This window comes from Mus caroli, unplaced genomic scaffold (assembly GCF_978045245.1).
Source record: "Mus caroli unplaced genomic scaffold, Mus_caroli_1 scaffold_4, whole genome shotgun sequence".
Taxonomy (NCBI): Eukaryota; Metazoa; Chordata; class Mammalia; order Rodentia; family Muridae; genus Mus; species Mus caroli.
The window spans coordinates 113,086,511-113,113,518 of NW_028227259.1; the positions used below are offsets into that span (position 1 = coordinate 113,086,511).

At 41.5% G+C, this 27,008-nt stretch overlaps 1 protein-coding gene across 1 annotated transcript in view; it reads right to left on the reverse strand.

Moving 5' to 3' along the window:
• Positions 1-1,526: 1,526 nt before the first annotated feature.
• Rnf212 (ring finger protein 212) overlaps positions 1,527-27,008 on the reverse strand; it is a 57,136-nt gene continuing 31,654 nt past the window's right edge. Inside the window, exons 10-12 of the mRNA XM_021163699.3 lie at positions 4,087-4,159; positions 1,998-2,161; positions 1,527-1,662 (exon numbers count right to left, since the gene is read on the reverse strand). Coding sequence (XP_021019358.1) covers positions 1,550-1,662; positions 1,998-2,161; positions 4,087-4,159 — 350 coding nt within the window. The 3' untranslated portion in view covers positions 1,527-1,549. The remainder of the gene's footprint in view (positions 1,663-1,997; positions 2,162-4,086; positions 4,160-27,008) is intronic.

Genomic DNA, 27,008 nt, shown 5'->3' on the forward strand with positions numbered 1-27,008 from the left:
AACATTTGTGTCATAAATATTGGTTTTATAACATTTTATAAATTTCTGGGAGGTACAGAAATGGCTCAGTGATAAGAGTGCTAACTAGCTGGGCATAGTGGCCCATGCCTTTAATCCTAGCACTAGGAAAGAAGAGGCAGGCATATCTCTGTGAGTTCCAGGCCAGCCTGGTATACATATAGTGAGTTTCAGGATAGCCAGGGCTATGGGAGAGACTCTGTCTCAAAACAAAAACAAAAACAAAAACAGAAAACCAACCACCCAACGAATAAAACAAAACAAAAAAAACCCCAAAACTCCGCCCCTCAACTATACCAAATAACAAGAAAAAGAATGCTTTTAGCTCAATCATGAGGGGCAGAGCTCAGATGCCAGCATCCATGTTAGGCGGTTCATAAATGTGTATAACTCCACCTCTAAGGGACCCGATGCCCTCTTCTAGACTTGTCAGAGTCCTATTCTTCACACGTAGAGATACTCATACAGATACACATATAAATGAAGTAAACGAATGTAAATATTTTTAAAGGAGAAGAGTATGTGGTATGATCAAAATATATTGCATGAAGTTCACAAAGATTTTATTACAGTATTTTTACAATCAAATTGTGAATGAAAACAACTTAGAACAGGTATGTTACTACAAGATTTCCGAACACTCATCACATATTTCTGGGATCAAGTATACTCCTGGGGGACAACCATGCCTGGGTCAGATACACTTCCTGGGACAGCAGAAATGAGGCTTATTCCTGCTCAGCAGCCCAAGCATCATTTCCTGAGGACTGGGAAGATTCAATACTAGCAACAGCATCCACAGAGGTCACATACCACTGGAGTAGTCCAGTGGGCAGCCTGCCTGCACCTCAGCCTAGCTGCAGAGTGAAAAGTTACTTCTTTCTGCTGCTAATGTCTTCCACAGAACCAGACAGCTTCTCTGACAAACTACAGGCAAATAGAAAGTAAAGAGGTAGAGTGAGCACCACAACCCCCCTTCTTAGTTCCTGTGGTGTTGAATTCTGAGAGATGCAAGGACTAGGATTGCGGCACATGCCACTTACCTATGAGTGCCAAATGCCTCCCATAGGAAGGGTCAACTCTCCAACAGAGCAACAGGTCTCACCTGCAACTTGACTTCAGGGCAGAACACAGCTCTGCAGAGATCTGTCCATGATACACAACACCACATAGTAGCTGGCACAAACCCTAAGTGACCAAACTATGACACTGGAGACTCACAGCACAAGGAAGAAATGGAGATACCCTGAAGTATTGGCTCTCTATGGGGGATGTTATGTGTACATACATTATGCTGTGGGCACAAGCCCGGCAGATGTGAATACCAGAGAGCTGCATCTTTGGATCCCTGATAGTGAGTCCCAGGTGGCTGCTCACTTTGGTTCCACACCCACATTTAGGAGAGTTCTAAAGTATCAGGAAGGATACACAACAGCCAAAAAACTCCACAAGGCTATCCAGACAGCTGCTTTATCAGAAAGCTACTTTATTTAGTTACATCATCTCTCTAGAGTGAACTCTACCATGATATTTACCGATGAACACACGCATGCCAGGGGCTGGCTACAGAGCGTAGATTTGTAGATGTGGAAGGCAAGAATGGGCTCATCTTCTCAGCATCCATCCCCCTAGGGGATGCTGACCCTGTGGGAAGCATTAAGAGATGTAAAGAGATGTGAGCTTTGGCATGACTTCTACACTGCTGAAGAAAACAAGAGTGCAAATATCAAGTAAGAAAAATAAGTTGAAAAAAAAAAGAGTTCACTGACTTAAATATGTGTTTTTAGAAATTTCATGTCAGTTTAGTTTTTTTCAGAGTACCACTGACTAATGTAAAAATCTGTCATAAAGACAGGAGCCAGCACTGGCAGGAGTGTGAGGTTTCATGTTTGCCCTCACCACATGTATCTACACAAACATCTCATATGTGCACTTTTCTGAGAGAAGTCTTGGGATCAAAAAGCCGACTGAGCACTTGCCTGCACACTGTCTCTGCAGCAGGCCTGAGATACTGATGGGCTGCCGAGGTGGTCCTGTCCATGAACTGCTGACACTGGGGGAAGGCCCTTGTGTTGCTCTGCTGGATAGCTGTGATGCTGGAGGTGATGACAGCTCTTTGTAGGGCATCTGCAATGGTGGGACTCTAACAAATTAAACAAAAACAAAGTCATAAATGTTGTTTATATCTCTGGTAACATGGTTATCCAAGCACTTACTACTGTGTGGCCTTAAAGGTCATGTGTTGATGAAAAACATGTTCTGAGTACTCAGAATGAATGAGGCCTGCTCTAGGCTGAGAAGGTGGTGAACAGGACCAGTAAGGAGGCTGCATTTGTTCTGTCAGTGAACTCAGGGCCTTGCTATACAGATGTTGACCAAAGTCTTGCTCTGTCATTGCAGCATGCTTCAGCATGTATCTACCTGTTTCTGGAAGCCACCTCATTCCACCTTCCTCAATCACTTCCAACAATTCTAGGCAGCTCTAGCACCTTCTCACTGTGTGGTACCATCCTGCTTCTTTAGGCTACCCTGTAGCTCCTCCTCTGCTTCTCCTTTAGTTTCCAAGGGCTACAGGTTCCATTCTTAGCATTCCGAAGGTTCTGGAAACTTCCTTGGCAAGCTTGTCCGGATAATGTTCTTGACTATGGTTTCCAGAAAGATGAGTCTTGACTCATGTGTGCTGCTCAGACCTAGCTTACAGGCTGTACTCAACGTGGTGTTATTTTCAGCTGACTGGATTCCCCTTCTTTGCTTATCCCTACTTTTTTTTTTTTTTTTTTTTTTTTTAGATTTTATGGTTTCTGGACATACTATAACCTTGTAGTTCCTGGGGACCCTGCTCATTCTGGAGCAGCAAATTTCTGTAACTTATGAACAGTTTGCCTGTGGGCATACTTCTCAGAGGCAAACCTACTTGCCTTCATCCCTGTTGTCCCTTTTCAAATTCACACATACCAACTTTTCTCTTGCCTATGCATTCTAGATGAGCATGGACTGCAGTAAGCCCAGAGTCGACAGGGTTATTCAGAATCAACCATCAATATTTCTTGCCTTCCACAGAAAACACAAGTCCACGTTTACTTTTCTCTGTCCTTTCTGTAACAATCTCTAGATGACCACTTCTGTTGCTATCTTACCACAGGAGATTCAAACAGAGCCTGGATACTCAGCAACATACTTGCTCTGTGTGTATAACCACACAGTCCAGAGGAGCCAGAAACTGGGTACTAGAATTATAGTAACAACACAATATACTACCAACCAGGGGATACAAAAGCCAGTATACTGAGCATGAGGTAAGCTTGGTGATTCAAGTTGAGCCAGCATCAAATGAGGGAGAAAGTTCTCAGGGTAGGCAAAGACTTCTTATTGGGTACATCAAGCAACAGACAAATGCAAATGACCCCAGGACCCAAGGTGCACATATGGCTACATGGTCTAAGCAATGTGCCTAGTACTGAAACGGGTAGCTGGAGGTGGGCAACAAAATGTATACTTGATCATGGCATTGTAGGATGCTCAAAGGCCTATGAAGCAGCTGAAAGAGGAGGGCTTGCCTTAGGGCGACTGGCCTTTGATGCTCAAAATGTGTGTGAGAGACACAGGGAATTTCCTACCTGTCCATGGAAAAAGGTGTGGCTGAGAGAAAGATATGTCATTAGAATTGGTACACCACAGCTATGGGCCAAACCAGTCTGTCTCTGCTTCTGTGAAGTGTTTTATGGGGATGCAGTCAATCTGCTAGCTTCTACTCCTTCAGCCACCCTTCTCATTCAAAGGCAAAGCTGAGAAGCTGCATGAAAATTAAGATTATTTACATCTTGGCTTTTACAGGAAACATCTGTGACCCTAGCCTACTCATTTAAAGAGCTACTGTGCATCTATCTATTCACTACTTCTTTTTGAGGTCTCTAAGTCATACCTTGGATTAAAAACACAAACTATAAAGTGCAACATATAATACAACCTTCTCCAAATATGGACATACAGGATTAAGAGACAACTTGTCAGTTTCAATACTGGCTAGAAGTTTTATTTGGCTTATGTTTTGCCCCAATGGTGACTTACCTGATAGCCTTTGTCATGCTTGCATGGCTGGGTGTCAAGCTGAGATGTTGGGGTCCCCTGCAGGTGACGCTGCCTGTGGAGGGGATAAAGCACACTGTATAGTATTAGTGTGTCACAGTACCAGATCATACCTCCTGGTGCTTCTCTAAAGGCATGGCCATGTTTCCATTGTGAGACCAGTATCAAGTGGCACATGCAACCACAAATCTGTGACTCTAGGCAGTTTTCTGAGTGTGACTATGGTCCATTAAGTACCCCAAGCCCATCTGAGTGCCACAGAAGGGACATGCAACTTTTGTTCTGTCTTTGTACTTATGCCCTTTTCAACAATTCAAATAAATTGGAAGGTTGTTGTCAGTTGTTGGGACCAGAACCAATCAGGCCAGCTGAGTTTTAGTCTCACGAAGTTGCCCCTGAGTCATGGTGTCTGTTCTGCTGGCCAGTGGTTGGTCAGGGAGGGCCAGCATGAATACCTGTGGTACATAGGTGATCAGTAAATACTGGAGAGCCACATATGAAGGCCTGGAAAGCACCTCCAGAAGAATGCCCCATTTGCACTTCAGAAGAATATACACTCTTCTACTGTCAGGTGATTCTGGCATAAGACTTTTTATAAGTTAATTTGGCTAAATTATTCGAGTCTTCTAACTTCTTAGCAATTGCATATTCAGTGTTTTACCAATTATAGCGAATAGAATATTGAAATACCCAAACTATAGTTGTTAGATTTCTCTTTAATTCATTATATATTTGGGTTTGTTGTTTCTACACAGTAATTGTTTTATCTCCCTATTATAGTAAGCATTTGACATTATAAAATGTCCCTTTGCTACTAGTAATATTGTTATTTTAAAATTTAGTTTGTCTATTAATAAAAACTACTCTAGTTTCTTTCTGGATGCTGGTTGTATGATGTCTGCTCTGTCAGTTTTCCTTCACTTATTTTTCCTTTGAATTGAATATATTTCTTTTCTTTTTTTTTAATTAGGTATTTTCCTCATTTACATTTCCAATGCTATCCCAAAAGTTCCCCATACCCTCCCCCCCATTCCCCTACCCACCCATTCCCATTTTTTGGCCCTGGCGTTCCCCTGTACTGGGGCATATAAAGTTTGCAAGTCCAATGGGCCTCTCTTTCCAGGGATGGCCAGCTAGGCCATCTTTTGATACATATGCAGCTAGAGTCAAGAGCTCCGGGGTACTGGTTAGTTCACATTGTTGTTCCAACTATACGGTTGCAGATCCCTTTAGCTCCTTGGGTACTTTCTCTAGCTCCAACATTGGGGGCCCTGTGATCCATCCAATAGCTGACTGTGAGCATCCACTTCTGTGTTTGCTAGGCCCCGGCATAGTCTCACAAGAGAGAGCTATATCTGGGTCCTTTCAGCAAAATCTTGCTAGTGTGTGCAATGGTGTCAGTGTTTGGAACCTGATTATGGGATGGATCCCTGGATACGGCAGTCTCTAGATGGTCCATCCTTTCGTCACAGCTCCAAAAATTGTCTCTGTAACTCCTTCCATGGGTGTTTTGTTCCCAATTCTAAGAAGGGGCAAAGTGTCCACACTTTGGTTTTCGTTCTTCTTGAGTTTCATGCGTTTAGCAAATTGTATCTTATATCTTGGGTATCCTAAGTTTCTGGGCTAATATCCACTTATCAGTGAGTACATATTGTGTGAGTTCCTTTGTGATTGGGTTACCTCACTCAGGATGATGCCCTCCAGGTTCATCCATTTGCCTAGGAATTTCATAAATTCATTCTTTTTAATAGCTGACTAGTACTCCATTGTGTAGATGTACCACATTTTCTGTATCCATTCCTCTGTTGAGGGGCATCTGGGTTCTTTCCAGCTTCTGGCTATTATAAATAAGGCTGCTATAAACATAGTGAAGCATGTGTCCTTCTTACCAGTTGGGACATCTTCTGGATATATGCTCAGGAGAGGTATTGCTGGATCCTCCGGTAGTACTATGTCCAATTTTCTGAGGAACTGCCAGACTGATTTCCAGAGTGGTTGTACAAGCTTGCAATCCCATCAACAATGTAGGAGTGTTCCTCTTTCTCCACATCCACGCCAGCATCTGCTGTCACCTGAATTTTTGATCTTAGCCATTCTGACTGGTGTGAGGTGGAATCTCAGGGTTGTTTTGATTTGCATTTCCCTGATGATTAAGGATATTGAACATTTTTTCAGGTGCTTCTCTGCCATTCGGTATTCCTCAGGTGAGAATCCTTTGTTCAGCTCTGAGCCCCATTTTTTAATGGGGTTATTTGATTTTCTGAAGCCCACCTTCTTGAGTTCTTTATATATATTAGATATTAGTCCCCTATCTGATTTAGGATAGATAAAGATCCTTTCTCAATCTGTTGGTGGTCTTTTTGTCTTGTTGACGGTGTCTTTTGCCTTGCAGAAGCTTTGCAACTTTATGAGGTCCCATTTGTCGATTCTCGATCTTACTGCACAAGCCATTGCTGTTCTTTTTTTTTCCTGTTGCTAATTTTAATACAAAGGGAATACAGTAAGAAAGAGAAGGTTTCCTAGACGTCCAAGAAAATGTGTAGCTCCTATCCAGCAGCTATATTGACCTCAAATCTATTTCAAGAAAATATTCTATACTACACATGTCACATTGAATACATGAGCATTTTTCTAATCAAAATATTTGCCATTTCTTCCTACAGAATTTGGGATGCACAGTGAGCATGGTGTTCTATACCATATAGAGATGGATATGCCCTCTCCCATTTTTTGTGCTTATACACAGTGTCAATATCCTTTATCAAATATAAAAACAATATTAAAGTTCAATGGTGTTTTGAATTAGTGTACACAAAATATCCATATCCAGGCATCTATTAATAGTTATCAGCGATGTAAACTTTTTGAATCAGCTAAATATCTTATCATGCCTAAACCAGTCAGGAAAGTGACTGTGCAGTCATCCCAGCATATTGGGGAACTCTGGGAATAGATTCAGAGCTCTAAGGACTTGCTAATTCCAATAAAAGTTCTCAGCTCACCCTACAGGACACACAAGGACACCACAGTTCCCAAACATGGAAAAGCCTCTGACTCTCTCTGCCACATGTGATAATGAACAAGACTGGAGGGTTAAACTGCCTCACTTCCTTGCCCTTGTGCTGAGAAGTGCAGATGGTCCCAGCAGGAGCAGACCCTGCTGCCCAGTGTCAAAACACACTCAATAAAACTCTAAGCCATTGCTGTTCTATTCAGGAACTTTCCCCGTGTACCCATATCTTCGAGGCTTTTCCCTACTTTCTCCTCTATAAGTTTCAGTGTCTCTGGTTTTATGTGGAGTTCCTTAATCCACTTAGATTTGACCTTAGTACAAGGAGATAGGAATGGATCAATTCGCATTCTTCTACATGATAACAGCCAGTTGTGCCAGCACCATTTGTTGAAAATGCTGTCTTTTTTCCACTGGATGGTTTTAGCTCCCTTGTCGAAGATCAAATGACCATAGGTGTGTGGGTTCATCTCAGAGTCTTCAATTCTGTTCCATTGGTCTACTTGTCTGTCGACATACCAGTACCATGCAGTTTTTATCACAATTGCTCTGTAGTACAGCTTTAGGTCAGGCATGGTGATTCCACCAGAGGTTCTTTTATCCTTGAGAAGAGTTTTTGCTATCCTAGGTTTTTTGTTATTCCAGATGAATTTGCAGATTGCTCTTTCTAATTCCTTGAAGAATTGAGTTGGAATTTTGATGGGGATTGCATTGAATCTGTAGATTGCTTTTGGCAAGATAGCCATTTTTACAATGTTGATCCTGCCAATCCATGAGCATGGGAGATCTTTCCATCTTCTGAGATCTTCTTTAATTTCTTTCTTCAGAGACTTGAAGTTCTTATCATAGAGATCTTTCACTTCCTTAGTTAGAGTCACGCCAAGGTATTTTATATTATTTGTGACTATTGAGAAGGGTGTTGTTTCCCTAATTTCTTTCTCAGCCTGTTTATTCTTTGTGTAGAGAAAGGCCATTGACTTGAGTTAATTTTATATCCAGCTACTTCACCGAAGCTGTTTATCAGGTTTAGGAGTTCTCTGGTGGAATTTTTAGGGTCACTTATATATACTATCATATCATCTGCAAAAAGTGATATTTTGACTTCATCTTTTCCAATTTGTATCCCCTTGATCTCCTTTTGTTGTCAAATTGCTCTGGCTAGGACTTCAAATACAATGTTGAATAGGTATGGGGAGAGTGGACAGCCTTGTCTAGTCCCTGATTTTAGTGGGATTGCTTCAAGCTTCTCACCATTTATGTTGATGTTGGCTACTGGTTTGTTGTAGATTGCTTTTATCATGTTTAGGTATGGGCCTTGAATTCCTGACCTTTCCAAGACTTTTATCATGAATGGGTGTTGGATCTTGTCGAATGCTTTTTCTGCATCTAACGAGATGATCATGTGGTTTTTTTTTAATTTTTAATATTTTTATTACATATTTTCCTCAATTACATTTCCAATGTTATCCCAAAAGTCCCCCATAGCGCCCCCCACTTCCCTACCCACCCATTCCCATTCTTTTGGCCCTGGCATTCCCCTATATTGGGGCATATAAAGTTTGCAAGTCCAATGGGCCTCTCTTTCCATTGATGGCCGACTAGACCATCTTTCGATACATATGCAGCTAGAGACAAGAGCTCCGGGGTTCTGGTTAGTACATCATGTTCCAACAATAGGGTTGCAGATCCCTTTAGCTCCTTGGGTACTTTCTCTAGCTACTCCATTGGGAGCCCTGTGATCCATCCAATAGCTGACTGTGAACATCCACTCCTGTGTTTGCTAGGCCCCGGCATTGTCTCACAAGAGACAGCTATATTTGGGTCCTTTCAGCAAAATCTTGCTAGTGTATGCAATGGTGTCAGTGTTTGGAACCTGATTATGGGATGGATCCCTGGATACGGCAGTCTCTAAATGGTCCATCCTTTCATCACAGCTACGAACTTTGTCTCTGTAACTCCTTCCCTGGGTGTTTTGTTCCCAATTCTAAGAAGGGGCACAGTGTCCACACTTTGGTCTTCATTCTTCTTGAGTTTCATGCGTTTAGCAAATTGTATCTCATATCTTGGGTATCCTAAGTTTTGGGCTAATATCCACTTATCAGTGAATACATATTGTGTGAGTTCTTTTGTGATTGTGTTACTTCACTCAAGATGATGCCCTCCAGGTCCATCCATTTGGCTAGGAATTTCATAAATTCATTCTTTTTAATAGCTGAGTAGTACTCCATTGTGTAAATGTACCATAATTTCTGTATCCATTCCTCTGTTGAGGGACATCTGGGTTCTTTCCAGCTTCTGGCTATTATAAATAGGGCTGCTATGAACATAGTGGAGCATGTGTCCTTCTTACCGGTTGGGACATCTTCTGGATATATGCCCAGGAGAGGTATTGCTGGATCCTCCGGTAGTACTATGTCCAATTTTCTGAGGAACCGCCAAACTGATTTCCAGAGTGGTTGTACAAGCTTGCAATCCCACCAACAATGGAGGAGTGTTCCTCTTTCTCCACATCCTCGCCAGCATCTGCTGTCACCTGAATTTTTTATCTTAGCCATTCTGACTGGTGTGAGGTGGAATCTCAGGGTTGTTTTGATTTGCATTTCCCTGATGATTAAGGATGTTGAACATTTTTTCAGGTGCTTCTCTGCCATTCGGTATTCCTCAGGTGAGAATTCTTTGTTCAGTTCTGAGCCCCATTTTTAATGGGGTTATTTGACTTTCTGGAGTCCACCTTCTTGAGTTCTTTATATATATTGGATATTAGTCCCTTATCTGATTTAGGATAGGTGAAGATCCTTTCCCAATCTGTTGGTGGTTTTTTTGTCTTATTGATGGTGTCTTTAGCCTTGCAGAAGCTTTGCAGTTTCATGAGGTCCCACTTGTCAATTCTCGATCTTACAGCACAAGCCATTACTGTTCTATTCAGGAATTTTTCCCCTGTGCCTATATCTTCAAGGCTTTTCCCCACTTTCTCCTCTATAAGTTTCAGTGTCTCTGGTTTTATGTGAAGTTCCTTGATCCACTTAGACTTGACCTTAGTACAAGGAGATAGGAATGGATCGATTCGCATTCTTCTACATGTTAACAACCAGTTGTGCCAGCACCATTTGTTGAAAATGCTGTCTTTCTTCCACTGGATGTTTTTAGCTCCCTTGTCGAAGATCAAGTGACCGTAGGTGTGTGGGTTCATTTCTGGGTCTTCAAATCTATTCCATTGGTCTATTTGTATGTCACTATACCAGTACCATGCAGTTTTTATCACAATTGCTCTGTAGTAAAGCTTTAGGTCCGGCATGGTGATTCCACCAGAGGTTGTTTTATCCTTGAGAAGAGTTTTTGCTATCCTAGGTTTTTTGTTATTCCAGATGAATTTGCAGATTGCACTTTCTAATTCGTTGAAGAATTGAGTTGGAATTTTGATGGGGATTGCATTGAATCTGTAGATTGCTTTTGGCAAGATAGCCATTTTTACAATGTTGATCCTGCCAATCCATGAGCATGGGAGATCTTTCCATCTTCTGAGATCTTCTATAATTTCTTTCTTCAGAGACTTGAAGTTTTTATTATACAGATCTTTCACTTCCTTAGTTATAGTCACGCCAAGGTATTTTATATTATTTGTGACTATTGAGAAGGGTGTTGTTTCCCTAATTTCTTTCTCAGCCTGTTTATTCTTTGTGTAGAGAAAGGCCATTGATTTGTTTGAGTTAATTTTATATCCAGCTACTTCACCGAAGCTGTTTATCAGGCTTAGGAGTTCTCTGGTGGAATTTTTAGGGTCACTTATATATACTATCATATCATCTGCAAAAGTGATATTTTGACTTCATCTTTTCCAATTTGTATCCCTTTGATCTCCTTTTGTTGTCGAATTGCTCTGGCTAGGACTTCAAGTACAATGTTGAATAGGTATGGAGAAAGTGAACAGCCCTGTCTAGTCCCTGATTTTAGAGGGATTGCTTCAAGCTTCTCACCATTTACTTTGATGTTGGCTACTGGTTTGCTGTAGATTGCTTTTATCATGTTTAGGTATGGGCCTTGAATTCCTGATCTTTCCAAGACTTTTATCATGAATGGGTGTTGGATCTTGTCAAATGCTTTTTCCGCATCTAACGAGATGACCATGTGGTTTTTGTCTTTGAGTTTGTTTATATACTGGATTACGTTGATGGATTTCCGTATATTGAACCATCCCTGCATCCCTGGGATGAAACCTACTTGGTCAGGATGGATGATTGTTTTGATGTGTTCTTGGATTCGGTTAGCAAGAACTTTATTGAGGATTTTTGCATCAATATTCATAAGGGATATTGGTCTGAAGTTTTTTATCTTTGTTGGGTCTTTTTGTGGTTTAGGTATCAGAGTAATTGTGGCTTCATAGAATGAGTTGGGTAGAGTACCTTCTGTTTCTCTTTTGTGGAATAGTTTGTGAAGAACTGGGATTAGATCTTCTTTGAAGGTCTGACAGAACTCTGCACTAAACCCATCTGGTCCTGGGCTTTTTTTAGTTGGGAGACTATTAATGACTGCTTCTATTTCTTTGTGGGATATAGGGCTGTTTAGATCATTAACCTGATCTTGATTCAACTTTGGTACCTGGTATCTGTCTAGGAACTTCTCCATTTCATCCAGATTCTCCAGTTTTTTTGAGTATAGCCTTTGGTAGAAGGATCTGATGGTGTTTTGGATTTCTTCAGGGTCTGTTGTTATGTCTCCCTTTTCATTTCTGATTTTGTTAATTAGGATGCTTTCCCTGTGCCCTCTAGTGAGTCTGGCTAAGGGTTTATCTATCTTGTTGATTTTCTCAAAGAACCAGCTCCTTGATTGGTTGATTCTTTGAATAGTTCTTCTTGTTTCCACTTGGTTGATTTCGCCCCTGAGTTTGATTATTTCCTGCCGTCTACTCCTCTTGGGTGAATTTGCTTCCTTTTGTTCTAGTGCTTTTAGGTATGTTGTCAAGCTGCTAATGTGTGCTCTCTCTAGTTTCCTTTTGGAGGCACTCAGAGCTATGAGTTTTTCTCTTAGAAATGCTTTCATTGCGTCCCATAAGTTTGGGTATGTTGTGGCTTCATTTTCATTGAACTCTAAAAAGTCCTTAATTTCTTTCTTTATTCCTTCCTTGACCAAGGTATCAGTGAGAAGAGTGTTGTTCAGTTTCCACGTGAAGGTTGGCTTTCTATTATTTATTTTGTTATTGAAGATCAGCCTTAGTCCATGGTGATCTGATAGGATGCATGGGACAATTTCAATATTTTTGTATCTGTCGAGGCCTGTTTTGTGACCAATTATGTGGTCAATTTTGGAGAAAGTACCATGAGGTGCTGAGAAGAAGGTATATCCTTTTGTTTTAGGATAGAATGTTCTGTAGATATCTGCCAGATCCATTTGATTCATAACTTCTGTTAGTTTCACTGTGTCCCTGTTTAGTTTCTGTTTCCACGATCTGTCCATTGGTGAAAGTGGTGTGTTGAAGTCTCCCACTATTATTGTATGAGGTGCAATGTGTGCTTTGAGATTTACTAAAGTTTCTTTAATGAATGTGGCTGCCTTTGTATTTGGAGCATAGATATTCAGGATTGATAGTTCCTCTTGGAGGATTTTACCTTTGATGAGTATGAAGTGTCCCTCCCTGTCTTTTTTAATGACTTTGGGTTGGAAGTCAATCTTATCAGATATTAGAATAGCTACTCCAGCTTGTTTCTTCATACCATTTGCTTGGAAAATTGTTTTCCAGCCTTTCATTCTGAGGTAGTGTCTATCTTTTTCTCTGAGATGAGTTTCCTGTAAGCAGCAAAATGTTGGGTCTTGTTTGTGTAGCCAGTTTGTTAGTCTATGTCTTTTTATCGGGGACTTGAGTCCATTGATATTAAGAGATATTAAGGAAAAGTAATTGTTGTTTCCTGTTATTTTTGTTGTTAAAGTTGGCATTCTGTTCTTGTGGCTGTCTTCTTTTAGGTTTGTTGAGGGATTACCTTCTTGTAGTTTCTAGGGCGTGGTTCCTGTCCTTGTATTGGTTTTTTTCTGTTATTATCCTTTGAAGGGCTGGATTCGTGGAGAGATAATGTGTGAATTTGGTTTTGTCGTGGAATACTTTGGTTTCTCCATCTATGTTAATTGAGAGTTTGGCTGGGTATAGTAGCCTGGGCTGGAATTTGTGTTCTTTTAGTGTCTGTATAACATCCGTCTAGGATCTTCTGGCTTTCATAGTCTCTGGTGAAAAATCTGGTGTAATTCTGATAGGCTTGCCTTTATATGTTACTTGGCCTTTTTCTCTTACTGCTTTTAGTATTCTATCTTTATTTAGAGCATTTGTTGTTCTGATTATTATGTGTCGGGAGGTATTTCTTTTCTGGTCCAGTCTATTTGGAGTTCTGTAGGCTTCTTGTATGTTCATGGGCATCTCTTTCTTTAGATTTGGGAAGTTTTCTTCTATAATTTTGTTGAAGATGTTTGCTGGTCCTTTGAGTTGAAAATCTTCATTCTCATCCACTCCTATTATCCGTAGGTTTGGTCTTCTCATTGTGTCTTGTATTTCTTGGATGTTTTGAGTTAGGATCTTTTTGCATTTTACATTTTCCTTGATTGTTGTGCCGATGTTCTCTATGGAATCTTCTGCACCTGAGATTCTCTCTTCCATCTCTTGTATTCTGTTGCTGATGCTGGTATCTATGGTTCCAGATTTCTTTCCTAGGGTTTCTATCTCCAGTGTTGCCTCATTTTGGGTTTTCTTTATTGTGTCTACTTCCCTTTTTAGGTCTAGTATGGTTTTGTTCATTTCCCTCATCTGTTTGGATGTGTTTTCCTGTTTTTCATTAAGGACTTCTACCTGTTTGATTAGGTTATCCTGTTTTTCTTTAAGGATTTGTAACTCTTTAGCAGTGTTCTCCTGCAATTCTTTAAGGGATTTTTGTGCTTCCTCTTTAATGTCTTCTACCTGTTTAGCAGTGTTCTCCTGTATTTCTTTAAGTGTGTTATTAAAGTCCTTCTTGAAGTCCTCTACCATCATCAGGAGATATGCTTTTAGATCCGTGTCTAGCTTTTCCGGTGTGTTGGGGTGCCCTGGACTGGGCGAAGTGGGGGTGCTGGGTTCTGATGATGGTGAGTGGTCTTGGTTTCTGTTAGTAAGATTATTACGTTTACCTTTCGCCATCTGGTAATCTCTGGGGTTAGTTGTTGTCGTTGTCACTGTTTAAAGATTGGAGCAGAAGCTGTGTTCCACTCACCAGCAGTATCAAAATCCTGTTGGGGGGGTTGTGGGTAGCTGGCGGGTGTCAGCCGACCCTGCGCTCTAGCTACACCGGTGCTGTTCCGGCCGGATGAGGCCTGTGGCCCTACTCAGGCCGGTTTCTGCTTCCCTAACTAATGCAGTCTCAGGTCCCGCGCGCAATTGGATTGGAGCAGGAGCTGTGTTCCACTCACCAGAAGTCTTAAGATCCTGTGGCAGGTGTTGTGGGTAGCTGGCGAGTGTCAGCCGACCCTGCGCCCTAGCTACCCTGGTGCTTTTCTGACCGGAAGAGGCTTGTGGCCCTACGTAGGCCGGATTTCTGCCTCCCCAACCAGAGCAGTCTCAGGTCCCGCGTGATTGGACTGGAGCAGAGGCTGTGTTCCACTCACCAGCAGTCTCAAAATTCTGTGGTGGGGGTCGTGGGTAGCTGGTGGGTGTCAGCCGACCCTGCGCTCTAGCTACACCGGTGCTGTTCCGGCCGGATGAGGCCTGTGGCCCTACTCAGGCCGGTTTCTTGATCATGTGGTTTTTGTCTTTGAGTTTGTTTATATAATGGATTATGTTGATGGATTTCCGTATATTAAACCATCCCTGCATCCCTGGAATAAAACCTACTTGGTCAGGATGGATGATTGCTTTAATGTGTTCTTGGATTCGGTTAGTGAGAATTTTATTGAGTATTTTTGTATCAATATTCATAAGGGAAATTGGTCTGAAGTTCTCTATCTTTGTTGGATCTTTCTGTGGTTTAGATATCAGAGTAATTGTGGCTTCATAGAATGAGTTGAGTAGAGTTCCTTCTAATTCTATTTTGTGGAATAGTTTGTGCAGAACTGGAATTAGATCTTCTTTGAAGGTCTGGTAGAACTCTGCACTAAACCCATCTGGTCCTGGGCTTTTTTTGGGTGGGAGACTATTAATGACTGCTTCTATTTCTTTAGGGGATATGGGACTATTTAGCTCCTTAACTTGATCCTGATTTAATTTTGGTACCTGGTATCTGTCCAGAAATTTGTCCATTTCGTCCAGGTTTTCAAGTTTTGTTGAGTATAGCCTTTTGTAGAAGGATCTGATGGTGTTTTGGATTTCTTCAGGATCTGTTGTTATGTCTCCCTTTTTATTTCTGATTTTGTTAATTAGGATGTTGTCCCTGTGCCCTCTAGTGAGTCTAGCTAAGGGTTTATCTATCTTGTTGATTTTCTCAAAGAACCAGCTCCTCGTTTGGTTAATTCTTTGAATAGTTCTTCTTGTTTCCACTTGGTTGATTTCACCCCTGAGTTTGATTATTTCCTGCTGTCTACTCCTCTTGGGTGAATTTTCTTCTTTTTTTTCCTAGAGCTTTTAGATGTGTTGTCAAGCTGCTAGTGTGTGCTCTCTCTAGTTCCTTTTTGGAGGCACTCAGAGCTATGAGTTTCCCTCTTAGAAATGCTTTCATTGTGTCCCATAGGTTTGGGTAAGTTGTGGCTTCATTTTCATTAAACTGTAAAAAGCCTTTAATTTCTTTCTTTATTCCATCCTTGACCAAGGTATCATTGAGAAGAGTGTTATTCAGTTTCCACGTGAATGTTGGCTTTCTATTATTTATGTTGTTATTGAAGATCACCCTTAGTCCATGGTGGTCTGATAGGATGCATGGGACAATTTCAATATTTTTGTATATGTTGAGGCCTGTTTTGTGCCCAATTACGTGGTCAATTTTGGAGAAGGTCCCGTGAGGTGCTGAGAAGAAGGTATATCCTTTTGTTTTAGGATAAAATGTTCTGTAGATAACTGTTAAGTCCATTTGTTTCATAACTTCTGTTAGTTTCACTGTGTCCCTGTTTAGTTTCTGTTTCCATGATCTGTCCATTGATGAAAGTGGTGTGTTGAAGTCTCCCACTATTATTGTGTGAGGTGCAATGTGTGCTTTGAGCTTTACTAACATGTCTTTAATGAATGTGGCTGCCCTTGCTTTTGGGGCATAGATATTCAGAATTGAGAGTTCCTTTGGAGGATTTTACCTTTGATGAGTATGAAGTGTCCTTCCTTGTCTTTTTTGATAACTTTGGTTTGGAAGTCGATTTTATTCGATATCAGAATGGCTACTCCAGCTTGTTTCTTCAGACCATTTGGTTGGAAAATTGTTTTCCAGCCTTTCACTCTGAGGTAGTGTCTGTCTTTTTCCCTGAGATGGGTTTCCTGTAAGCAGCAGAATGTTGGGTCCTGTTTGTGTAGCCAGTCTGTTAGTCTATGTCTTTTTATGGGGAATTGAGTCCATTGATATTAAGAGATATTAAGGAAAAGTAATTGTTGCTTCCTTTTATTTTTGTTGTTAGAGTTGGCATTCTGTTCTTGTGGCTGTCTTCTTTTAGGTTCATTGAGGGATTACTTTCTTGCTTTTTCTAGGGCGTGATTTCCGTCCTTGTATTTTTTTTTTTCTGTTATTATCCATTGAAGGGCTAGATTCGTGGAAAGATAAAGTGTGAATTTGGTTTTGTCGTGGAATACTTTGGTTTCTCCATCTATGGTAATTGAGAATTTGGCTGGGTATAGTAGCCTGGGCTGGAATTTGTGTTCTCTTAGTGTCTGTATAACATCTGTCCAGGATCTTCTGGCTTTCATAGTCTCTGGTGAAAAATCTGGTGTAATTCTAACAGGCTTGCCTTTATATGTTACTTGACCTTTTCCCCTTACTGCTTTTAGTATTCTATCTTTATTTAGTGCATTTGTTGTTCTGATTATTATGTGTCAGGAGGAATTTCTTTTCTGGTCCAGTCTATTTGGAGTTCTGTAGGCTTCTTGTATGTTCATGGGCATCTCTTTCTTTAGGTTTGGGAAGTTTTCTTCTATAATTTTGTTGAAGATATTTGCCGGTCCTTTGAGTTGAAAATCTTCACTCTCATCTACTCCTATTATCCGTAGGTTTGGTCTTCTCATTGTGTCCTGGATTTCCTGGATGTTTTGAGTTAGGATCTTTTTGGATTTTCCATTTTCTTTGATTGTTGTGCCGATGTTCTCTATGGAATCTTCTGCATCTGAGATTCTCTCTTCCATCTCTTGTATTCTGTTGCTGATGCTCACATCTATGGTTTCAGATTTCTTTCCTAGGGTTTCTATCTCCAGCATTGCCTCACTTTGGGCTTTCTTTATTGTGTCTAATTCCCTTTTTAGGTCTTGCATGGTTTTATTCAATTCCATCACCTGTTTGGTTGTGTTTTCCTGCAATTCTTTAAGGGATTTTTCTGCTTCCTCTTTAATGTCTTCTACCTGTTTAACAGTGTTCTCCTGCATTTCTTTAAGTGAGTTATTAAGGTTCTTCTTGATGTCCTCTACCATCATCATGAGATATGCTTTTAGATCCGGGTCTAGCTTCTCAGGTGTGTTGGGGTGCCCTGGACTGGGCGAAGTGGGAGTGCTGGGTTCTGATCATGGTGAGTGGTCTTGGTTTCTGTTAGTAAGATTCTTACGTTTACCTTTCGCCATCTGGTAATCTCTGGAGTTAGTTGTTATAGTTGTCTCTGTTTAGATATTGTTCCTCTGGTGATTCTGTTATCCTCTATCAGCAGACCTGGAGACTAGCTCTCTTCTCTGAGTTTCAGTGGTCAGTGCACTCTCTGCAGGCAAGCTCTCCTCTTACAGGGAAGGTGCACAGATATCTGGCGTTCGGACCTCCCTTCTGGCCGAAGATGAAGGCCCAAAACAGAACCTTTCCCAGAAGCTGTGTTGTTTTGGCCTGTCACAGAAGCTAACAGCACACTCTCACCTGTGCAGACTACTTTTTGGTGGAGTCCTGGAACCAAGATGGCTTCCACCGTTCCTGAGGCAAAAGCCTCCTGGGCCGGGTGGACACCTGTCCTCTGGCCAGGGAGGTGGTCGGATGTCTGGAGCCTGAAAAGGGCGCTGCCTCAGAAGCTCTGTGGCTCCCGCCTGTCCCAGAAGCTGTCAGCTTCTGTGTGCACACTGTCACCTTGCAGATTACTTTTTCTGAATATATTTCTTATAGACAGAATATAAGCAGGATTTTTATGCTAGTCTAACAATTTCTGATTTTTCCCTGGAGCATTTAGTCTATCCCACTCAAGATAATTTTTGCTGTAGTTAGTGTGTCATGTTGTTTTGTTCTTATTCCTTTTGATATCTTTCCTTGTTAGCTGTTGTTAGAGAAGACAAGTCTATTGGAAGGACAGCTTGACAATTCCTTACAAAGCTAAACATGTTCTTTCTGTATGACCACAGTAATTAGAATCCTTTGTATTTACTTCATAGAGTTATAAAATCAATGGTTACACAATATCTATAGTAGACAATATCAGCCTTTTAATAGTTGGCTGAATGAAAACATTCAGGATGTCATTAAGTAAGTAAATGAGACTATGATATATATGTATAATGAAATATTATTAAATACTACAAAAAATTAGTTGTCAGGTCCTGAAAAGACACAGGAGAACCATAGTGTATAATAGGAAGTCAAAGAAGCCTGTCTGAAAAGACTACATTCTGGATAATTCTAACTGAATAGATTATGGAAAAGGCAAATCACACACACAGCAAAACGTACTGGGAATATAGTTGCTTACAGATGTGCTGGTGTCAATACCTGGCTTTTTAATGGGTGGTGGGGATCCAAACTGAGATTCTCATGCTTTTACAGCAAGCATTCTTACCCACTAAAGTATTTCTCTAGCCACTGATGCTTATTTTTCTTAGAAATAAGCTAAGATACTGAGAGATGGGAAAATTTTACTATTTGATTAAGACTCCTTCCTGGATATCCTGGCCCACAACTTTGGAGGTGGAAGCCCTCTGCTCCACCAGAGGCCACATAAGCTGCCAGAACCTCAGGTAAGCCCCATCCCTGCCACCCATGGACTACTCCCACTCCCTCATTGTCTGCACAGCCTACCCCAACCACCTCTTTTCTCATCAACATATACCACTCAGAACTCCAGTATCAGCTCCCTGCTCCACCAGAGGCCATGCCAGCCACCAGACTCCAATGCCTACCACACACTGCCCCTTCCCCTCATTGTCAAGAGTATTCTGTCCAACAGTCTTGCTGGCTACAGAGTCCTTATAACTTATTATATACCATCCTTTCATATGGCTTAGATAGAGATTTATATTGCAGCTTGGTTATACAGTCCAAATTAATTTAAGGAGGACAGAGTTCTCTCACCTACTCAATCAGAGAGCAAAGAATCTTTTTTTTTTTTTTAGAGTTTGATTACTTTAATTTCTTCAATTTTCTTACAAATTAAAGATCAAAGTTTAATATACAAAATAATACAGACACATCATGAAACAAATATCTAATGATCCAACCTATTGCGATTTTTTAATTAGGTATTTTCTTCATTTATATTTCCAATGCTATCCAAAAAGTCCCCCATACCCTTCCCCCCACTTCCCTACCCACCCACTCCCACTTCTTGGCACTGGTGTTCCCCTGTACTGAGGCATATAAAGTTTGCAAGACCAATGGGCCTCTCTTTCCAATGATGGCCGACTAGGCCATCTTCTGATACATATGCAGCTAGAGACATGAGCTCTGGGGGGTACTGGTCAGTTCATATTGTTGTTCCACCTACAGGGTTGCAGACCCCTTTAGCTTCTTGGGTACTTTCTCTAGTTCCTCCATTGGGGGCTCTGTGATCCATCCAATAGCTGACTGTGAGCATCCACTTATGTGTTTGCTAGGCCCCGGCATAGCCTCACAAGAGACAGCTATATCTGGGTCTTTTCAGCAAAATCTTGCTAGTGTATGCAATGGTGTCAGCGTTTGGAGGCTGATTATGGATGTATCCCTCGGTATGGCAGTCTCTAGATGGTCCATTCTTTTGTCTCAGCTCCAAACTTTGTCTCAAAGAATCATTTTTAACTGACTTGTGCACATTCCATACATATATTAATACAGAAACATGTATTACCCCTGAAATCTTTATGTTCACAGAGGAAAAACAACCAGAAAAACAGCCCTGACAAGATTCACCCTCAAAGATAGAGGGCTAATGTCCAATGTACACAAAGAACTCAAGAAGTTAGACCCCAGAGAATAAAATAACCCTATTAAAAATGGGGTAGGGAACTAAACAAAGAAATCTCAACCTAGGAATCTTGAATGGATGAGGAGCACCTAAAGATATGTTCATCAGGGAACATTAGTCATCAGGGAAGTGCAAATCAAAACAACCCTGAGATTCCACCTCACACCAGTGGGAGTGGCTAAGATCAAAAACTCAGGTGACAGCAGATGCTGGCAAGGATGTGGAGAAAGAGGAACACTCCTCCATTGTTGGTGGGATTAGAAGTTGGTACAATCACTCTGGAAATCAGTCTGGCAGTTCCTCAGAAAACTGGACATAGTATTACCTGATGACCCAGCTAAACCAGCCCTGGGCATATATTCAGAAGATGTCCCAACTGGTAAGAAGGACACATGCTTCATTATGTTCATAGCAGCTTCATTTATAATAGCCAGAAGCTGGAAAGAACCCAGATGCCCCTCAACAGAGGAATGGATACAGAAAATGTGGTACATCTACACAATGGAGTACTAGTCAGCTATTAAAAAGAATGAATTCATGAAGTTCTTAGGCAAATGGATGTATCTGGAGGATATCATCCTGAGTGAGGTAACCCAATCACAAAAGAACACACACAGTATGCACTCACTGGTAAGTGGATATTAGCCCAGAAATTTGGAATATCTAAGATACAATTCACAGACCACATGAAGCTCAAGAAGAAGGAAGACCACAGTGTGGATACTTCAGTCCTTCTTAGATGGGGGAACAGAATGCCCATTGGAGGAAATACAGAGACAAATTTTGAGAGAGAAACTGAAGGAAAGGCCATCCAGTGACTGTCCTACTTGGGGATCCATTCCAAATACAGTTACTAAACCCATACACTACTGTGGATGCCAACAAGTGCTTACTGACAGGAGCCTGATATAGCTCTTTCCTGAGAGGCTCTGCCGGTGCCTGACAAATACAGAAGTGGATGCTCATAGCCATCCATTGGACTGAGCACAGGGTCCCCAATGAAGGAGCTAGAGAAAGGACCCAAGGAGCTGAAGGGGTTTACAGCCCCATAGGAGGAACAACAATATGAACTAACCAGTACCCTTAGAGCTCCCAGGGACTAAACCACCAACCGAAGAGTACACATGGTAGGACTCTTGGCTCCAGCTGCAAATGTAGCAGAGGATGGTTTTACTACTCCAACAAAGGCCAAACTTCCGATAGTGCTACTCCTTGGACCAAGCATATCCAAACCATCACATACAAGATCAACTCAAAAAAAATTAAGTAGACCTCCTATACACAAATGGCAAATGGGTTGAGAAAGAAATGGGGGAAACAATATCCTTCACAAGTGAAAGAAAAAGTATTGGCTCAGGACCCACAAGACCAAGTCCTTAGCACAAAGGAGATTTATTTGCCCCAGAGGGACAGAGAGACAAAGACAGGAGATAGGGAATGAGGGAGAAGAGGAGGGAACCAGGGAGAAGGAGGAGGGGTATTTGTCTTGGAGGGGGTCTGCCTCTGGATACAGAGGAGATAGACAAGGCACATAGGAAAATGGAAGTTTATAAAGGTACAGAGCGAAACCCAATGTTAGTATGAGGTGTTTAATTTTAATTGGTCATGTTTATTAGGTGAGCCAAAGGGGGATTTTTATTGCTAGACTTTTATAGCTGGATCTTGGTAGTCAGCATCAGGCAGAGGAAGTAGCTACATAAGGGAATAGACCTTGGTGACTAGATTTAGGAATGTAATCTAATGGTTTTTAGCAAGGCAGAGTGAATGGGAGAGAAGGGCAAGGCCTGCTAGAGCCATGCTTGCTACCCATGAGCTGACAAGCATCCATTCAACAACAGCCATAAATAATATATGTATCTTGTGATAACTAACTAAGCAAGTGAAAGACTTGTATGACAAAAACTTCTCTGAAGAAAGAAATTGAAGATATCAGAAGATGGAATGATCTCCTATGCTCATGGATCAATAGGATTAACATAGTAAAAATGGCTATTTTACCAAGAGCAATCTGTTTGGTTGGAACTCCTGCTAACCCTCCCCATCCTCACAAGCTGAGGAGCTCCATCTGCTGTCCTTCCCTCAACCCTGCCTGCAGGGAGAAAACTCTGGGCTAACACATCTTCACACCATGCCTCTGCATTTCCAGCAACCCACCCAAGAATGCCCACCCAGGAGTTTAGCTATTGACTGTATATGGGCACAATCCCAGCTGACACATTATTACTCCTTGCCTAAGACCTATAAAATCCCCTTGCATTAGCCCAGGTGCTCAATTTCCCCAGCCCTATTCCTTGGGACTGGTGAATTGGCTCAGAAGCTGCATCTAATAAACACACCTTTACCTACTTTTAATCTGGTCTAATTTGGTCTATACTACATAGATGGAAAACATAAATCTATAGATTAAATGTAATTCCCACCAAAATTCCAACCCAATACTTTATAGATCTTAAAAGGATAATACTCAACTTCACATGGAAAAACAAAACAAAATCCAGCATAGCTAAAAGAATCCTGTACAATAAGAGAACTCCTGGAGGTACCACCATCCATAATTTCAAGCTGTACTATAGAATTATAGTAATAAAAACTGCAAGTTATTGGCATAAAAAAGACAGGTTGATAAATGAAATCAAGTAGAAGATCCAGACTTAAATCCACACTCCTATGAGTACCTGATTTTTGATAAAGAAGCTAGAAATACATAATGGAAAAAGGAAAGCATCTTCCACAAATGGTGCTGGTCTATCGGGATGTTAGCACATAGAAAAATGTGAATCGATCCACATTTATCACCCTGCACAAAATGCAAGTCCAAGTGGATCAAAGACTTCAACATAAAACAAGTACACTAAACCCAATAGAAGAGAAAGTGGGGAATAGCCTTGAATGCACTGACACAGGCCTATAGGATAGAACCAAATACAATTGGCCAAAATGAATGAATGAATGAATGACATAATTCCTAATGATATTTTGCTATATTCATAGATCAGTGCCTAGCCCAATTATCATCAGAGAGGCATCATCCATCAACTGATGGGAGCAGATGCAAAGACCTGTAGACAAACACTAGTGGAGCCAGAGGAACTCCACAGAAGAGGTTGGGGAAAGAATGCAGGAGCCAGAGGGAACAAGGACACCATGAGAACACTGCCCACAGAATCAATGAAGCAGGGCTCATAGAGGATCACTGAGGTTGAAGCAACAATCATGGACTCTGTGTAGGTCTGAGTTAGGTATTTATGGACTCCTAACAGTAGAATAAGATATAGTGAGAGTTGTGGTTTCTTGAAAAATTCAGTTTTCCTATATTAATTTGTTTTTGTTTTAATCCCAGGTGTGGGATATGGGGCTGCTTCAGTTTGTCCAAAGCCATTAACTATGATTGTCTCAAGCTCTAGAAGGGGCATGATTTTTGCCAGCTGCAGATAGTTTTGGGGACTCTGGAGAGTACATGAATGCCAGGGCCTCCAGAGGTGTGATAGGCACTCTGAAGAATAAGGAAGTTGCTGGTAGTCCCTGCTGCTCCTGGTTGCTGTTGCTGTAGTTTGACGAGAAGAAGTTGGAGATATCTTGATGATGAAGACTGGACTGGCCCCAAGAAACACAATGTCCCTAATCAGCAGGAAGTAGTCAAAAGAGATCTACATATCCTTTCCCCTCTAACCTTCTTTCTCCTTTACCTAGTGTAGGGATTTGGAAGGGATTAGGATGAAATAAAGGTTGGAAGGGAGATAAAGATATAATAACCCAATAAAATAGCTAGAAACCACACCAACAGTGGAAGATGTCTGACTCCTTTGCCTGCTCTTGGGAGCCTTTTCTTTCTACTTGGGAGCCTTGCCTTGTCTAGCCTTGATATGAGGGTTTGTGTCTTACTGTAACTTATTATGCTGCGGTTGGCTGATATTCCTGAGTGAAGGAAAATGGAAGAGGAGTAGAACTGGGTAAGGGGGAGGGGTTGGGGATGGAGGGCTGAGCAGAGTGGAAACTGTGGTCAGGATGTAATGTATGAGAGAAAAATTAAAAAAAAAAAAGAGTTCTCCCTGGTCTCACAGCTGCCTTGAATGAAGAACTGCCAGTCAAGCAGCCAGCTGGATGATCCTTATGTCAGCACTGACTGTTCTAAGCATTTCATGGATGCCTTGTGGAAACTATATGGAAACTATAGCTGCTTGCTGCTGAAGCACAGATCCAGCTCTTGAATGCAAATCATTGACACAATGATTTCAAACAGCTGTACTAGAGTCTGCTATCACAAATTTCAGTGAAGTTTTCACCCAAGCCAGAGGGAAGCATATTCCCTGGTGACTTAATGGAGGGACTGTGACTATATAAAATGGACAATGCCATAACTGGTGAATGCAGCAGGCTATTTACATGACAGTGGCTGTTATTGTTGCAAACCCTTTTGTGACTATATAAGCAGGTTGTTCAACTAACTTTGGAGTCAGCCTGGAGATATGTTTTTATGCTGTATCTGGGTGTTGAAACATTAGGCCCAATTAGTCTTCCCTCAAGTATTATTCTTGCCTACTTTAGATCTCCATAATTAATATAACAGGGTGATCTGGTTAACACTAAGAAGGAAGAGACAGCAGTGGAACAGTAAAGAATAATAACCCAATAAAATAGCTAAAAAACCACATCAACAGTATAAGCAGGACAGAAGAGAATGGTAACTGTGGAAGCAATTTCAGTGGGAGCCATAGGAGCAACTGATAGTAATGGCCAGAGTCATGGCAACAGTGACAGCAACAGTGCTGATAGTGGCAAGAACCAGAGCGATACCTATAATGTAAACAGGAGCAACAGCAGAGGCAGCAGAAATGTCATCAACTACTGTCTACAGGCCTTCCAGGAAGCCCTGCTCTGCCTTGCCCCAAAATAAAGGGGCTGGTGGCCATGGGCATCAAGGGATGGTCCTTCCACCTGGTGTATACTGATGCGTGGTTGTTTGATCTGCAAACACAGATCCCTTATATGGGAAACATTAATACTGACTACAGCTTGTGGTTCATGTCTGACATGTGTTCTACTTTTGCTATGTGGCTGTAACTCTGCTCTGAGAACTCAGCCTTGCGCCCCCTAGTGTCTAGTGGTATCAGTGACAGTGGCAACAGCAATGAGAGGCAATTGAAGTGTTGTGGATACTGGCCAAACCCCAAGGCTCTCAAACATCCTAGGCCTGAAATCTGGCCTAGAAATCTGGCATCTTAGACATTGAAGCTGTAATAGCAGCCACTGTCAAGGGCTGGGGAATACCAAATTTATAGGCCTACATAATCACTGTAACATCTGTCACCTAATACCGATAACAAAGCCTGAGTCCTGCACTTAAATCATAATACTACAGAATGCCACCTGCTCCTGCCTACAGCTTTGGTGAAGAAGTCAAGGGTTATAAAAGCTCTCAAAGATCAGCACCAGTAGAGTTTCTACTTACCCACCATTCCCTGACCAGGTAGAGCAAAAGACGCAGAACTGGCTGGTAACATTTTATGAACCATTTAAATTGCTTTTCATTGTGTGTATGTACCTAGAGCCCAGATACCTAATGCTAGGTATCTTCCTATATCATTCTCTATTTCAGTCTTTGAGATATGAATCTTCCCAAGTGGCTAAATCTGAAACTTTTCAACTAAGCTGGACTGGCCGGCTAGTGAGCTCCAGGGATCCATCTCTCTGCTCCCTCAGTACCAGGCTTTGCACTGTTGTGCCTGGTTTTTATGTGGGTACCTGGGGAATGGAACTTAGGTCCTCATGCTTCTACAGCAAGCACTTTATTCACTGAGATTTCTCTCTACTCACATAAGTAATTTTTCTATTGTTCCACCTATACAAAGATAGAACAGGGGAGAACTGTGAGGAAAGACAGTATGTTTTGAACTTTGACCCATTAGGTAATGAGAGCTCCCACACCCAGACAGGAGGAGGGCTGAGTATATTAGAGGACCCATATGAGAAGAACTAGGGTCTGGAAAGATCACTAGACATGACCCATCAGGGCAATGGACTAGCAATCTAAGTCAATTACCAGTAAATAAAGAGACAAAACAACTTTTGACTAAACCACAAGGAGACAGGAAAACAAGAGCAGTTTTTCCCGTGGTGCATTATCTTAAGAGTCTCTCCTAAAACGGTTCATAGTATCTCTGCTGAGGTGAACCAAACTCTCAGCCAACTAGATGTTGTGCATTGCCCTGATGCTGTTTGTATTTTGATGCTAATTCTGCATTCCCAAGAGGGGCTGCCTAGGACAGGAGTGAGGAGTGAGTCACTTACTCAGGTGACTTCTTGTGAACCTTTTCCCTATTTTAACTTGTAAAATAAAGGTTAGAGCCGGTGATTGGGCAATGGAAGGGAAGGTGTAGCTGAAAAGTTTTAGGGAGAAGGTGGAGAGAAGAGGATAATAGAGGAAGAGGAGGTGGAAGGAAAATGGAGCAGAAGCACGTGGCCTGGAGAAACTACAGGTTATAAGGGATCTCCTAGCTGGGGAATAGAGTAGTGTAGCGGTAGATCTGCCCAATCTAGGCGCACAGCTTGTATTCATATTCTGTATTCATACTAATTGCATTGTGTTTTCTTTGCACAGGCCTTAAGTAGGTAAGCAACGACAGCTTTGGTGAAATATGACTTT